Source organism: Hyperoodon ampullatus (genome assembly GCF_949752795.1).
Source record: "Hyperoodon ampullatus genome assembly, chromosome: 16".
In the NCBI taxonomy this organism is placed as follows: domain Eukaryota; kingdom Metazoa; phylum Chordata; class Mammalia; order Artiodactyla; family Ziphiidae; genus Hyperoodon; species Hyperoodon ampullatus.
The window spans coordinates 52,878,112-52,895,187 of NC_136929.1; the positions used below are offsets into that span (position 1 = coordinate 52,878,112).

Consider the following 17,076-nt stretch of genomic DNA (forward strand, 5'->3'; position numbering starts at 1 on the left):
AACCTGGAAGAAATGGACAAATTCTTAGAAAGGTATAACCTTCCAAGACTGAACCAGGAAGAAACAGAAAATATGAACAGACCACCACAAGTAATGAAATTGAAACTGTGATTAAAGATCTTCCAAAAAACAAAAGTCCAGGACCAGATGCCTTCACAGGTGAATTCTATCAAACATTTAGAGAAGAGTTAACATACATCATTCTCAAGCTCTTCCAAAAAATTGCAGAGGAAGGAACACTCCCAAACTCATTCTATGAGGGCACCATCACCCTCATAGGATCATACACCATGATCAAGTGGGATTTATGCCAGGGATGCAAGGATTCTTCAATATATGCAAATCAATCAATGTGATACACCATATTAACAAATTGAAGAATAAAAACCATATGATCAAAAAACAACAAAAAAAAAACACAAAACCACCCCATATGATCAACTCAATAGATGCAGAAAAAGCTTCTGACAAAATTCAACACCCATTTATGACAAAAACTCTCCAGAAAGTGGGCATAGAGGGAACCTACCTCAACATAATAAAGGCCATATACGGCAAACCCACAGCAAACATCATTCTCAATGGTGAAAAACTGAAAGCATTTCCTCTAAGATCAGGAACGAGACAAGGATGTCCACTCTCACTATTATTCAACAAAGTGTTGGACGTCCTAGCCATGGCAATCAGAGAAGAAAAAGAAATAAAAGGAATACAAATTGGAAAAGAAGAAGTAAAACTGTCACTGTTTACAGATGACATGATACTATACATAGAAAATCCTAAAAATGCCACTAGAAAACTACTAGAGCTAATCAATGAATTTGGGAAAGTTGCAGGATACAAAATTAATGCACAGAAATCTCTTGCATTCCTATACACTAATGATAACAAATCTGAAAGAGAAATTATGGAAACACTCCCATTTACCAATGCAACAAAAGAATAAAATACCTAGGAATAAACCTACCTAGGGAAACAAAAGACCTATATGCAGAAAACTATAAGACACTGATGAAACAAATTAAAGTTGATACCAAGAGATGGAGAGATATACCATGTTCTTCGATTGGAAGAATCAATATTGTGAAAATGACTCTACTACCCAAAGTAATCTACAGATTCAGTGCAATCGCTATCAAATTACCAATGGCATTTTTTTACAGAACTAGAACAAATTATCTCAAAATTTGTATGGAGACACGAAGGACCCCGAAAAGGCAAAGCAGTCTTGAGTGAAAAAAACAGAGCTGGAGGAATCAGACTCCCTGACTTCAGACTATACTACAAAGCTACAGTAATCAAGACAATATGGTGCCTCCTGGTTACCAGGCAATATAGGACTCTAGAAAGCAAGGAAAACACTCTTCAGTTGCTGTGGTCAACAGGTCACCTTTATATGTTCTGAACACATATTCTGTCATCTTTGACTTTTCATGAAATAATACCTTTTCTCTTGGTAATTAAGAGTCACATGCACGGCATTGAGATGCAGCTTTAGAGAGGACGGAGGAAGATGGCGGAAGAGTAAGACACGGAGATCACCTTCCTCCCCACAGATACATCAGAAATTCATCTACACGTGGAACAACTCCTACAGAACACCTGCTGAACGCTGACAGAAGACCTCAGACCCCCCAAAAGGCAAGAAACTCCCCACATACCTGGGTAGGGCAAAAGAAAAAAGAATAAACAGAGACAAAAGGATAGGGACGGGACCTGCACCAGTGGGAGGGAGCCGTGAAGGAGGAAAGGTTTCCACACACTAGAAGCCCCTTCGCGGGCGGAGACTGCGGGTGGCCGAGGGGGAAGCTTCGGAGTAGCGGAGGAGAGCACAGCAACAGGGGTGTGGAGGGCAAAGCGGAGAGATTCCGGCACAGAGGATCGGTGCCCTCAGGCACACACCAGCCCGAGAGGCTTGTCTGCTCGGCCGCCGGGGCGGGCGGGGCTGGGAGCTGAGGCTCGGGTATCGGTTTTCAGTCGGAGCGCAGGGAGAGGACTGGGGCTGGCGGCAGGAAGAGAGCCTGAAGGGGTTAGTGCACCACGGCTAGCCCGGAGGGAGTCCGGTGAAAAAGTCTGGGGCTGCCGAAGAGGCAAGAGACTTTTTCTTCCCTTTTGTTTCCTGGTGCGCGAGGAGAGGGCATTAAGAGCGCTGCTTAAAGAAGCTCCAGAGACGGGCGCGAGCCGCGGCTAAAGGCGTGGACCCCGGAGACGGGCGTGGGACGCTGGGGCTGCTGCTGCCGCCGCCGACACAAGGCCTGTGTGCGAGCGCAGGTCACTGTCCACCCCCCTTCCGGGGAGCCTGTGCAGCCCGCCACTGCTGGGGTCCCGGGACCCAGGGACGGCTTCCACGGGAAGGCGCACGGAGCGCCTCGGGCTGGTGCAACGTCACGCTGGCCTCTGCCGCCGCAGGCCCGCCCCGCACTGTGTGCCTCTCCCTCCCCTCGGCCTGAGTGAGCCAGAGCCCCCGAATTAGCGGCTTCTTTAAACCCGTCCTGTCTGAACGAAGAACGGACACCCTCCGGCGACCTACGCGCAGAGGTGGGGCCAGGTCCAAGGCTGAGACCCGGGAGCTGTGAGAGCAGAGAAGAGACAGGGAAATCTCTCTGTGCAGCCCCGGAGGCAGCGGATTAAAGCTCCACGGTCCGCTTGATGTGCCCTGCGTCTGTGGAGTGCATGAATGGACAGCGAATCATCGCAAATTGAGAAGGTGGACTTTGAGGACAAGATTGAAGATTTTTTCCCCCTTTTCCTCTTTTTACAACGAGTTATCCCAAATTAAGGAGGTGGACTTTGAGAGCAAGATTTCAGACTTTTTCCCCTTTTCCTCTTTTTTACAACGAATTATCCCAAATTGAGGAGGTGGACTTTGAGAGCAAGATTTTCGATGTTTTCCCCCCTGTTCTCTTTCTGTGAATGTCTATGTGTATGCTTCTGTGTGAGATGTTCTCTGTATAGCTTTGGTTCCACCATATGTCCCAGGGCTCTATCTGTCCGTTTTTTTTTTCAATAATTACTTTTTTATTTTAATAACGCTACTATATTTTATACTTTATTCTATTTTACTTTATCTTCTATCTTTCTTTTTTCCTACCTTCCCTTCCTCCCTCCCTCCCTCCGCCCCTCCTTTCTTTCTCTTTCTTTCCTTCCTCCCTCCCTCCCTCCCTTCTTCCTTTCACTCTTTTTCTTTCCTTCCTCCCTCCCTCCCTCCCTTCTTCCTTTCATTCTTTTTCTTTCCTTCCTCCCTCCCTCCCTCCTTTCTTTCTTTCTGTCCTTCCTCCCTCCCTTTCTTCCTTCCTTCCTTTCCTTCTTCCTTTCTCTCTCTCTTCCTTTCTTCTACTAATTCTTTCTTTCTACTTTTTCTCCCTTTTATTCTGAGCCGGGTAGATGAAAGGCTCTTGGTGCTGCAGCCAGGAGTCAGTGCTGTGCCTCTGAAGTGGGAGAGCCAACTTCAGGACACGGGTCCACAAGAGACCTCCCAGCTCCACATAATATCAAGCGGCGAAAATCTCCCAGAGATCTCCATCTCAACACCAGCACCCAGCTTCAGTCAACGACCAGCAAGTTACAGTGCTGGTCACCCTATGCCAAGCAACTAGCAAGACAGGAACACAACCCCACCCATTAGCAGAGAGGCTGCCTAAAAACATAATAAGGCCACAGGCACCCCAAAACACGCCACCAGACGTGGACCTGTCCACCAGAAAGACAAGATCGAGCCTCAACCACCAGAACACAGGCACTAGTCCCCCCCACCAGGAAGCCTACACAACCTACTGAAACAACCTTAGCCACTGGGGACAGACACCAAAAACAACGGGAACTACGAATCGGCAGCCTGCAAAAAGGAGACCCCAAACACACTAAGATAAGCAAAATGAGAAGACAGAAAAACACACAGCAGGTGAAGGAGCAAGATAAAAACCTACCAGACCTAACAAATGAAGAGGTAATAGGCAGTCTACCTGAAAAAGAATTCAGAATAATGATAGTAAAGATGATCCAAGATTCTATTTCCAAGATCCAAAATCTTGGAAATAGAATAGACAAAATGCAAGAAACAGTTAACAAGGACCTAGAAGAACTAAAGATGAATCAAGCATCGATTAAAAACACAATAAATGAAATGAAAGATACTCTAGATGGGATCAATAGCAGAATAACTGAGGCAGAAGAACGGATAAGTGAGGTGGAAGATAAAATAGTGGAAATAACTGATGCAGAGCAAAATAAAGAAAAAAGAATGAAAAGAACAGAGGACAGTCTCAGAGACCTCTGGGACAACATTAAATGCACCAACATTCGAATTATAGGGGTTCCAGAAGAAGAAGAGAAAAAGAAAGGGACTGAGAAAATATTTGAAGAGATTATAGTTGAAAACTTCCCTAATATGGGAAAGGAAATAGTTAATCAAGTCCAGGAGGCACAGAGAGTCCCATACAGAATAAATCCAAGGAGAAATATGCCAAGACACATATTAATCAAACTGTCAAAAATTAAACACAAAGAAATCATATTAAAAGCAGCAAGGGAAAAACAACAAATAACACACAAGGGAATCCCCATCAGGTTAACAGCTGATCTCTCAGCAGAAACTCTGCAAGCCAGAAGGGAGTGGCAGGACATAATTAAAGTGATGAAGGAGAAAAACCTGCAACCAAGATTACTCTACCCACAATGGATCTCATTCAGATTTGATGGAGAAATTAAAACCTTTACAGACAAGCAAAAGCTGAGAGAGTTCATCACCACCAAACCAGCTTTACAACAAATGCTAAAGGAACTTCTCTAGGCAAGAAACACAACAGAAGGAAAATACCTACAATAAAGAACCCAAAACAATTAAGGAAATGGGAATAGGAACATACATATCAATAATTACCTTAAATGTAAATGGACTAAATGCTCCCACCAAAAGACACAGATTGGCTGAATGGATACAAAAACAAGACCCATATATATGCTGTCTACAAGAGACCCACTTCAGACCTAGAGACACATACAGATTGAAAGTAAGGGGATGGAAAAAGATATTCCATGCAAATGGAAATCAAAAGAAAGCTGGAGTAGCAATTCTTATATCAGACAAAATAGACTTTAAAATAAAGACTATTAGAAGAGACAAAGAAGGACACTACATAATGATAAAGGGATCGATCCAAGAAGAAGATATAACAATTGTAAATATTTATGCACCCAACATAGGAGCATCTCAATACCTAAGGCAAATACTAACAGCCATAAAAGGGGAAATCAACAGTAACACACTCATAGTAGGGGACTTTAACACCCCACTTTCACCAATGGACAGATCATCCAACATGAAAATAAATAAGGAAACACAAGCTTTAAATGATACATTAAACAAGATGGACTTAATTGATATTTATAGGACATTCCATCCAAAAACAACAGAATACACATTTTTCTCAAGTGCTCATGGAACATTCTCCAGGATAGATCATATCTTGGGTCACAAATCAAGCCTTGGTAAATTTAAGAAAATTGAAATTGTATCAAGTATCTTTTCCGACCACAATGCTATGAGACTAGATATCAATTACAGGAAAAGATCTGTAAAAAATACAAACACATGGAGGCTAAACAATACACTACTCAGTAATGAAGTGGTCACCGAAGAAATCAAAGAGGAAATAAAAAAATACCTAGAAACAAATGACAATGGAGACACGACGACCCAAAACCTATGGGACACAGCAAAAGCAGTTCTAAGGGGGAAGTTTATAGCAATACAATCCCACCTTAAGAAACAGGAAACATCTCGAATAAACAACCTGACCCTGCACCTAAAGCAATTAGAGAAAGAAGAACAAAAAGCACCCAAAGTTAGCAGAAGGAAAGAAATCATAAAGATCAGATCAGAAATAAATGAAAAAGAAATGAAGGAAATGATAGCAAAGATCAATAAAACTAAAAGCTGGTTCTTTGAGAAGATAAACAAAATTGATAAACCATTAGCCAGACTCATCAAGAAAAAAAGGGAGAAGACTCAAATCAATAGAATTAGAAATGAAAAAGGAGAAGTAACAACTGACACTGCAGAAATACAAAAGATCATGAGAGATTACTACAAGCAACTCTATGCCAATAAAATGGACAACCTGGAAGAAATGGACAAATTCTTAGAAATGCACAACCTGCCACGACTGAATCAGGAAGAAATAGAAAATATGAATAGACCAATCACAAGCACTGAAATTGAAACTGTGATTAAAAATCTTCCAACAAACAAAAGCCCAGGACCAGATGGCTTCACAGGCGAATTCTATCAAACATTTAGAGAAGAGCTAACATCTATTCTTCTCAAACTCTTCCAAAATATAGCAGAGGGAGGAGCACTCCCAAACTCATTCTACGAGGCCACCATCACCTTGATACCAAAACCAGGCAAGGATGTCACAAAGAAAGAAAACTACAGGCCAATATCACTGATGAACATAGATGCAAAAATCCTCAACAAAATACTAGCAAACAGAATCCAACAGCACATTAAAAGGATCATACACCATGATCAAGTGGGGTTTATTCCAGGAATGCAAGGATTCTTCAATATACACAAATCAATCAATGTGATACACCATATTACCAAATTGAAGAAGAAAAACCATATGATCATCTCAATAGATGCAGAGAAAGCTTTCGACAAAATTCAACACCCATTTATGATAAACACCCTCCATAAAGTAGGCATGGAGGGAACTTACCGCAACATAGTAAACACCATATATGAGAAAACCACAGCCAACATCGTCCTCAATGGTGAAAAACTGAAACCATTTCCACTAAGATCAGGAACAAGACAAGGTTGCCCACTCTCACCACTCTTATTCAACTTAGTTTTGGAAGTTTTAGCCACAGCAATCAGAGAAGAAAAGGAAATAAAAGGAATCCAAATTGGAAAAGAAGAAGTAAAGCTGTCACTGTTTGCAGATGACATGATACTCTACATAGAGAATCCTAAAGATGCTACCAGAAAACTACTAGAGCTAATCAATGAATTTGGTAAAGTTGCAGGATACAAAATTAATGTACAGAAATCTCTGGTATTCCTGTACACTAATGATGAAAAATCTGAAAGTGAAATCAAGAAAACACTCCCATTTACCACTGCAACAAAAAGAATAAAATATCTAGGAATAAACCTACCTAAGGAGACAAAAGCCCTGTATGCAGAAAATTATAAGACACTGATGAAAGAAATTAAAGATGATACAAATAGATGGAGAGATGTACCATGCTCCTGGATTGGAAGATTCAATATTGTGAAAATGACTCTACTACCCAAAGCAATGTACAGATTCAATGCAATCCCTATCAAACTACCACTGGCATTTTTCACAGAACTAGAACAAAAAATTTCAAAATTTGTTTGGAAAAACAAAAGACCCCGAATAGCCAAAGCAATCTTGAGAACGAAAAACAGAGCTGGAGGAATCAGGCTCCCTGACTTCAGACTATACTACAAAGCTACAGTAATCAAGACAGTGTGGTACTGGCACAAAAACAGAAAGATAGATCAATGGAACAGGATAGAAAGCCCAGAGATAAACCCATGCACATATGGTCAACTTATCTTTGATAAAGGAGGCAGGAATATACAGTGGGGAAAGGACAGCCTCTTCAATAAGTGGTGCTGGGAAAACTGGACAGGGACATGTAAAAGTATGAGATTAGATCATTCCCTAACATCATACACAAAAATAAGCTCAAAATGGATTAAAGACCTAAATGTAAGGCCAGAAACTATCAAACTCTTAGAGGAAAATATAGGCAGAACACTCTATGACATAAATCACAGCAAGATCCTTTTGGACCCACCTCCTAGAGAAATGGAAATAAAAACAAAGATAAACAAATGGGACCTAATGAAACTTCAAAGCTTTTGCACAGCAAAGGAAACTATAAACAAGACCAAAAGACAACCCTCAGAATGGGAGAAAATATTTGCAAATGAAGCAACTGACAAAGGATTAATCTCCAAAATTTATAAGCAGCTCATACAGCTCAATAGCAAAAAAAACAAACAACCCAATCCAAAAATGGGCAGAAGACTTAAATACGCATTTCTCCAAAGAAGATATAGAGACTGCCAAGAAACACATGTAAGAATGCTCAACATCATTATTCATTAGAGAAATGCAAATCAAAACTACAATGAGATATCATCTCACACCAGTCAGAATGGCCATCATCAAGAAATCTAGAAACAATAAATGCTGGAGAGGGTGTGGAGAAAAGGGAACACTCTTGCACTGCTGGTGGGAATGTGAATTGGTACAGCCACTATGGAGAACAGTATGGAGGTTCCTTAAAAAACTAAAAATAGAACTACCATATGACCCAGCAATCCCACTACTAGGCATATACCCTGAGAAAACCATAATTCAAAAAGAGACATGTACCAAAATGTTCATTGCCGCTCTATTCACAATAGCCCGGAGATGGAAACAACCTAAGTGTCCATCATCGGATGAATGGATAAAGAAGATGTGGCACATATATACAATGGAATGTTACTCAGCCATAAAAAGAAACGAAACTGAGCTATTTGTAATGAGGTGGATAGACCTAGAGTCTGTCATACAGAGTGAAGTAAGTCAGAAAGAGAAAGACAAATACCGTATGCTAACACATATATATGGAATTTAAGAAAAAAAATGTCATGAAGAACCTCGGGGTAAGACAGGAATAAAGACACAGACCTACTTGAGAATGGACTTGAGGATATGGCGAGGGGGAAGGGTAAGCTGTGACAAAGCGAAAGAGAGGCATGGACATATATACAGTACCAAACGTAAGGTAGATAGATAGTGGGAAGCAGCCGCATAGCACAGGGAGATCAGCTCGGTGCTTTGTGACCGCCTGGAGGGGTGGGATAGGGAGGGTGGGAGGGAGGGAGATGCAAGAGGGAAGGGATGTGGGAACAGATGTATATGTATGACTGATTCACTTTGTTATAAAGCAGAAACTAAAAAAAAAAAAAAAAAAAAAAAAAAAAAAAAAGACAATATGGTACTGGCACAAAAACAGAAACAGATCAATGGAACAAGATAGAAAGCCCAGAGATAAACCCATGCACCTATGGTCAACTAATCTATGACAAAGGAGGCAAAGATATACAATGGACAAAAGACAGTCCCTTCAATAAGTGGTGCTGGGAAAAGTGGACACCTACATGTAAAAGAATGAAATTAGAACACTCCCTAACACCATACACAAAAATAAACTCAAAATGGATTAGAGACATAAATGTAAGACCGGACACTATAAACCTCTTAGAGGAAAGCATAGGAAGAACACTCTTTGACATAAATCACAGCAAGATCTTTTTTGATCCACCTCCTAGAGTAATGGAAATAAAAACAAAATAAACAAATGGGACCTAATGAGACTTCAAAGCTTTTGCACAGAAAAGGAAACCATAAACAAGATGAAAAGACAACCCTCAGAATGGGAGAAAATATTTGCAAACAAATCAACAGACAAAGGATTAATCTCCAAAATATATAAACAGCTCATGCAGCTCAATATTAAAGAAACAAACAACCCAATCCAAAAACAGGCAGAAGACCTAAATAGACATTTCTCCAAAGAAGACATACAGATGGCTAAGAGGCACATGAAAAACATCACTAATTATTAGAGAAATGCAAATCAAAACTACAATGAGGTATCACCTCACACCATTTAGAATGGGCATCATCAGAAAATCTTCAAACAACAAATGCTGGAGAGGGTGTGGAGAAAAGGGAACCCTCTTTCACTGTTGGTGGGAATGTAAATGGATACAGCCACTATGGAGAATAGTATGGAGGTTCCTTAAAAAACTAAAACTAGAATTACCATATGATCCAGCAATCCCACTACTGGGCATATACCCAGAGAAAACCATAATTCAAAAAGACACATACACTGCAATGTTCATTGCTGCACTATTTACAATAGCCAGGTCATGGAAGCAACCTAAATGCCCATCAATAGACGAATGGATAAAGAAGTTGTGGTACATATATACAATGGAATATTACTCAGACATAAAAAGGAATGAAATTGAGTCATTTGTTGAGACGTGGATGGATCTAGAGACTGTTATTCTAGAGACTGTCATACAGAGTGCAGTAAGTCAGAAAGAGAAAAACAAATACTATATGCTAACACATATATATGGAATCTAAAAAAAAGAAAAAATAGAAAATGGTCAGAAGAACCTAGGGGCAAGACGGGAATAAAGATGCAGACCTACTAGAGAATGGACTTGAGGATACAGGGAGGGGGAAGGGTAAGCTGGGACAAAGTGAGAGAGTGGCATGGACATATATACACTACCAAACGTAAAATAGATAGCTAGTGGGAAGCAGCCGCATAACACAGGGAGATCAGCTCGCTGCTTTCTGACCACCTAGAGGGGTGGGATAGGGAGGGTGGGAGGGAGGGAGATGCAAGAGGGAAGAGATATGGGGACATATGTATATGTATAACTGATTCACTTTGTTATAAAGCAGAAACTGACACACCATTGTAAAGCAATTATACTCTAATAAAGCTGTTAAAAAAAGAAAAAAAAAAGAAAGAAAGCAAGAAGAAAGGAGGAGAGAAGGTAGTGGGGAGGAAAGTTCCTTACAAAAAAGAATGTCAGGTAATACATGTAGAAGGAGTGATAGAATTAGAAAATCACCATTTTGCAATCCCAAACTAAATAACTAATTCAGGCAAAGATCACTAATGGATGTTAAGACCATGTAGGAAAAGCTGTTGGGAATAGGACATATTACCCTAGAGATTACTTAGTAATTACAAAGGGAAAAATACACTTTCATAATGGAGATATTTTTGTGGTCACCATCTTAACTAAATGCTCAAACCAATCCTCAAACCAATCCTCACTAAGAGTGGGACAGTATGATAGTCTATGCCTTCTGATAAGATGCAGCATGAACATAACTACACCTGAAAACTATTCTTGCTCAAAATGTATAACCTGAAGAGAATGGAACATTTACATATAAATTTCAATACAACATAGGACATAAAGGAACAATTTAAAGAATACTATGAGGAAACAATCAGATGAATGCAGATGTGGAACATTCTATAAGGCAAATGGTTTAGACTCTTCAAAAAGTCAATGTCATTAAAAGAAAAAAAAAAAAAGAAAAGTTGGGAGACTGGTTCCAGACTTAAAGAGATATAACAACCAACCGCAATGAGTGAAATTTGACGGGATCCTGGTTTAAAAAATTGCTGTAAAATAAATTGTGATATTGTGAATTTATAATAATATATATTGGTCTTTGTCCAGTTCTCACCCTAAGCCCCTTTCAAGCACACTTGAGTTTATGTTAATGAGGTGATATTTGGAAAGCCTCTAGATAACCACAGGACAGGGGCTGATCCCAGGGGAACCAACCACATGATTTGAGGGTTGGAACTTTCATCTCCACTGCACTCCCAGCCTCCAGGGAGTGGAATCCCCAAAGCCCAATGATTTAACCAATCATGTCTATGTATGGAAGCCTCCATAAAAATCCCCAAAGCACAGGGTTCAGAGAGCTGCCAGTCTGATGAACACATGAAGCTGCTGGAAGGGTAGTGAGCCTGGAGAGGGTACAGAAGCTCTGCACCTCTTCCCACATACTTTGTCCTATGCACTTCTTCCACCTGTCTATTCCTGAGTTGTATCTTTTGTAATAAGCCAGTAGTCTAGTAAGTAAACTGTTTTCCTGAGTTCTGTAAGCCACTTTAGTATTATTTAACCTAAGGAGGGGGTCATGGGAACCTCCAGATGGATAACCACTTGATCAGAAACACAGAAGACAACCAGGCCTTGTGATTGGCCTCTGAAGCAGAAGGGGGGGCTCTCTTGTGGGACTGAGTCTAGCCTGTAGGATCTGACGCCATCTCCAGGTAGATGGGGTCAGAACTGAGGTGAATTGTAGGACGACCACATGCTGTCCACAGAGAACTGAAGAACTACTTCGTCAGGGGGTAATGAACTCCACACATTTGGAGTGCAGAAGTACTCTGTGAGTGTACAGAACACACAGGAGTTTTTCCTAGACAACAAAATTCTGGTTGATCTTCATAGACAATGGTACAGAGTTTAGGTAGGAGGTTACCTCATCTGGTTGAGGGAGGACAATAACCGACATCGTTCCCGTGTGAATACGCTGCATCCTTGACGACAGGCCCACCTCAGGAATTCGCTGAACTCGGTGAATCCCACCTTCATACTTCAAATGCTTATAGACATTGTCACCGGAAATTCGGGCGGCTGCATGATGTAGCCCACCTATGAAAAAATATTCCAGCAATATTAATGAATTCTACTTTGAAAGGGATCAGGATCTTAGATGCCCTTAATGTAAGGCCTGGATGTGAGCATAGAGCCTGAGATGAGAACATAAGGTAGGTACAAAACTATATTTTCCCAATGTAAGTGAATTAATATACAAAAGGAAACACCAAAATATTATTTATGGTTACCTCTGGAGAATAGAATAACAGCATGTTTTTTATTTTACTTTTTATACTTTTTTTGTTGCTAAGTTTTATATAATGAACAAATTTCACTTTTACGAAACTAGTATTAGAAAAAAAGAATACTGGGGTGTTTTCTACATTGAACTATACCATGCAATCTTAGGCTAATTTGGTGCCATATATAAAAGACTGTTCAGTAACATAGTAATTTGATAATGAATAATTCTATAGGTTCTCTCAAGTTCTCAAGAATCTGTTGAAATTTAGCTCTTGCTTATCTGTGGAGTGGGAAGATAAGCACAAAACAATCGTAATGCCTAGGCTAGTTTCTTATTGACTATGTTTTTTAAAAATGTTTTTATTACAAAATAATATACATGGAAAACCACATGAATGAAATGTACAGTTCAAGATCAAGAAAAAGAACTTTGTTGGACTTCTCTGGCGGTCCAGAGGTTAAGACTCTGCACTTCCACTGCAGGGGGCACAGGTTCGATCCCTGATCAGGGAACTAAGATCCCACATGCCGCGCAGTGCGGTCACACACACAAAAAAAGAAATTAAAAGAACTTTGTCAGGCACCCCCAAAGCCCTCTCACATGCCCCTTCCTAGTTACAATCCCCTCTCCTTCTCATGAGTAACATTATCCTTTTATTCCCTTCTTTATTATAATTTTATTACCTAATGTGCTGCCCTAGCCACTAGAGTTTAGTCTTGTCCATTTAAAAAATTTGATATGTCTTTCAAATCTCTCAGTCTGTAAGTTCGTCATCCATCTCTTTTGTTTACCTCAGAGGAACTAGGGCTATTGATCTACAGAAATTTCCCACGTTCTGTTCTTTTTTTTTTAATTAAAAAAATTTTTTTCCGGTCTCTGACTATAATTACCAAAATAGAAGGGCAATTACAGAAAATAGAAGGGCAATAAAAACATATGAAATATCACCACAGGGATGCAATCAGCAAAATCCAGATGATATATAGGACAAATAATCTAGTTCCCTTAACAACTGAATCGCAAGGAAAAAACTTAAAATTGAGGAGGTACCTGTGGATTACAAGAGATTTAAGAGACACATCAACCAACTGCAAAGTAAGGAAGTTATTTAGGTTTCAGTTTGAACAAAAACTATACAAAAGAATTTATAAGACAGGGAAATGTGAACACTGACTGGATATTTGATTATACTAAGGAATTTTTTTTTGGTCTGATAATAGCAAAGTGACTGTGCTTTTTTTTAAATAAGTGCTTACCTTTTTCTTTTTTCACACACACACACACTGTATTTTATTCTTACAAGAGATAAACTGACACCAAGCATTGTAAATGGATGAGCACAACAAAAGCAACAATGATTGCAATTACCAAACACGAAACACACTCATACTATGTCATAATATTGACATTCAGTCCAGTAATCCTCCACTGTAACAGCTCCTTTACTTTGCAGTGAAAATTGATTTGTATATTTTTTGCCTCTGAGTCCTTGTGGGATATTTTTTTTATTCAAACAGAAAGTCACAAAAATTATAATGATCCTCATCAGTTCACTCAGTCCCCTGTAATTAATTTTTTTATCTTGATCTTTTGTTAGCACTTTTATGAATTCATCAGTTTTCCATTAGAGTTCTGAAAATGCTTATTCATTCAGTTCAGCAGTATAGTCAGTTACCAGAAACCTGTACTTGTCAGAGTCTTTTCCATGAATTCCTTGAAGATGAAACCCTTTTATAGGAACATTTTGGCAAAAGCATCAGAGTACACCCAGAACTGTCTGTAAATGACAAAAGACTTAAAAATGACCACAGTTAAAGATTTGATGAAAGTTCATAATAATGCAATTGACAAGGAAATTTAGTTATTTCTGAGATATACATTTTAAAGTAATAACTAGAATTATGACTTGTAACATTACACCAGAACATATAAGATTTTTAGAAATTTCATGTAATGTCTGAAACATTTATGTTAACATATTTCCATACAAATAACCCAAAGAAAGTTTAGTATTAGTTGGTTTTTTTTGTTTGTTTTTTTATACTGCAGGTTCTTATTAGTCATCAATTTTATACACATCAGTGTATACATGTCAATCCCAGTCGCCCAGTTCAACACACCACCATCCCGACCCCACCGCGGTTTTCCCCTCTTGGTGCCCATGTTTGTTCTCTACATCTGTGTCTCAACTTCTGCCCTGCAAACCAGTTCATCTGTACCATTTTTCTAGGTTCCACATACATGCGTTAATATAAAATATTTGTTTTTCTCTTTCTGACTTACTTCACTCTGTATGACAGTCTCTAGATCCATCCACGTCTCAACAAATGACTCAATTTCGTTCCTTTTTATGGCTGAGTAATATTCCATTGTATGTACCATATCTTCTTTATCCATTCATCTGTTGATGGACATTTAGGTTGCTTCCATGACCTGGCTATTGTAAATAGTGCAGCAATGAACATTGCGGTGCATGTGTCTTTTTGAATTATGGTTTTCTCTGGGTATATGCCCAGTAGTGGGATTGCTGGATCATATGGTAATTCTATTTTTAGTTTTTTAAGGAAGCTCCATATTGTTCTCCATAGTGGCTGTATCCATTTACATTCCCACCAATAGTGCAAGAGGGTTCCCTTTTCTGCATACCTTCTCCCACATTTGTTGTTTGTAGATTTTGATAAGCCCATTCTAACTGGTGTGAGGTGATACCTCACTGTAGTTTTGATTTGCATTTCTCTAATAATTAGTGATGTTGAGCAGCTTTTCATGTGCTTCTTGGCCATCTGTACGGCTTCTTTGGAGAAATGTCTATTTAGGTCTTCTGCTCATTTTTGAATTGGGTTGTTTGTTTCTTTAATATTGAGTTGCATGGGCTATTTATATATTTTGGAGATTAATCCTTTGTCCGTTGATTCATTTGCAAATATTTTCTCCCATTCTGAGGGTTGTCTTTTTGTCTTGTTTATGGTTTCCTTTGCTGTGCAAAAGCTTTTAAGTTTCATTAGGTCCCATTTGTTTATTTTTGTTTTTATTTCCATTACTCTAGGAGGTGGATCAAAAAAGATCTTGCTGTGATTTATGTCAAAGAGTGTTCTTCCTATGTTTTCCTCTAAGAGTTTTATAGTGTCCGGTCTTACACTTAGGTCTTGAATCCATTTTGAGTTTATTTTTGTGTATGGTGTTAGGGAGTGTTCTAATTTCATTCTTTTACATGTAGGTGTCCAGTTTTCCCAGCACCATTTATTGAAGGGACTGTCTTTTCTCCATTATATACCCTTGCCTCCTTTGTCATAGATTAGTTGATCATACGTGCGTTGGTTTATCTCTGGGCTTTCTATCTTGTTCCATTGATCTATGTTTCTGTTTTTGTGCCAGTACCATATTGTCTTGATTATTGTAGCTTTGTAGTATAGTCTGAAGTCAGGGAGTCTGATTCCTCCAGCTCTGTTTTTTTCACTCAAGACTGCTTCGGCTATTCGGGGTCTTTTGTGTCTCCATACAAATTTTAAGATGATTTGTTTTAGTTCCGTAAAAAATGCCATTGGTAATTTGATATGGATTGCACTGAATCTGTAGATTGCTTTGAGTAGTATAGTCATTTTCACAATTTTGATTCTTCCAATCCAAGAACATGGTGTATCTCTCCATCTGTTGGTATCATCTTTAATTTCTTTCATCAGTGTCTTATAGTTTTCTGCATACAGGTCTTTTGTCTCCCTAGGTAGGTTTATTCCTAGGTATTTTATTCTCTTTGTTGCAATGGTAAATGGGAGTGTTTCCATAATTTCTCTTTCAGATTTTTCATCATTAGTGTATAGGAATGCAAGACATTTCTGTGCATTAATTTTGTATCCTGCAACTTTACCAAATTCATTGATTAGCTTTAGTAATTTTCTAGAGGCATTTTTAGGATTCTCTATGTATAGTATCATGTCATCTGCAAACAGTGAGTTTTACTTTTTCTTTTCCAATTTGTATTCCTTTTATTTCTTTTTCTTCTCTGATTGCCATGGCTAGGAATTCCAAAACTATGTTGAAGAATAGTGGTGAGAGTGGACATCTTTGTCTCGTTCCTGATCTTAGAGGAAATGCTTTCAGTTTTTCAGCATTGAGAATGATGTTTGCTGTGGGTTTGTCGTATATGGCCTTTATTATGTTGAGGTAGGTTCCCTCTATGCCCACTTTCTGGAGAGTTTTAATTTTTTAAACAATTCTTTTTTAAAAAAAAAATTTATTTATTATTTACCTAGTTTGGCCGTGCTGGGTCTTAGTTGCAGCATGCGGGATCTTCGTTGTGGCGTGCATGTGGGATCTAGTTCCCTGACCAGGGATTGAACCCAGGCCCCCTGCATTAGGAGCACGGAGTCTTATCCACTGAATCACCAGGGAAGTCCCCCATGGTCTGGTTTTGCTGACTGCATACTTTTGGAGTGATTCAACCTGTTTTTCTCCCCTCTGTACTGGCTGCAATTGGGCAGCTGGATCCAGAAACTGGATCATCAGCTTGAGCTCCTTGGACAGACAACAAGAGAGTTCCCACTGTAAGGTCTGGGCTACACAGAAAAGCAATCACAGAGCT

General features: G+C 39.3%; 1 protein-coding gene across 1 annotated transcript in view; it reads right to left on the minus strand.

Annotated features, from left to right (window-relative positions):
* Positions 1-17,076, minus strand: part of MTRF1 (mitochondrial translation release factor 1) — a gene marked incomplete at its 5' end in the record, with an annotated part of 55,280 nt that overhangs the window by 25,599 nt on the left and 12,605 nt on the right. The window contains one exon of the mRNA XM_079722124.1: positions 12,135-12,307. Within this exon, the coding sequence (XP_079578250.1) occupies positions 12,135-12,307 (173 nt within the window). The remainder of the gene's footprint in view (positions 1-12,134; positions 12,308-17,076) is intronic.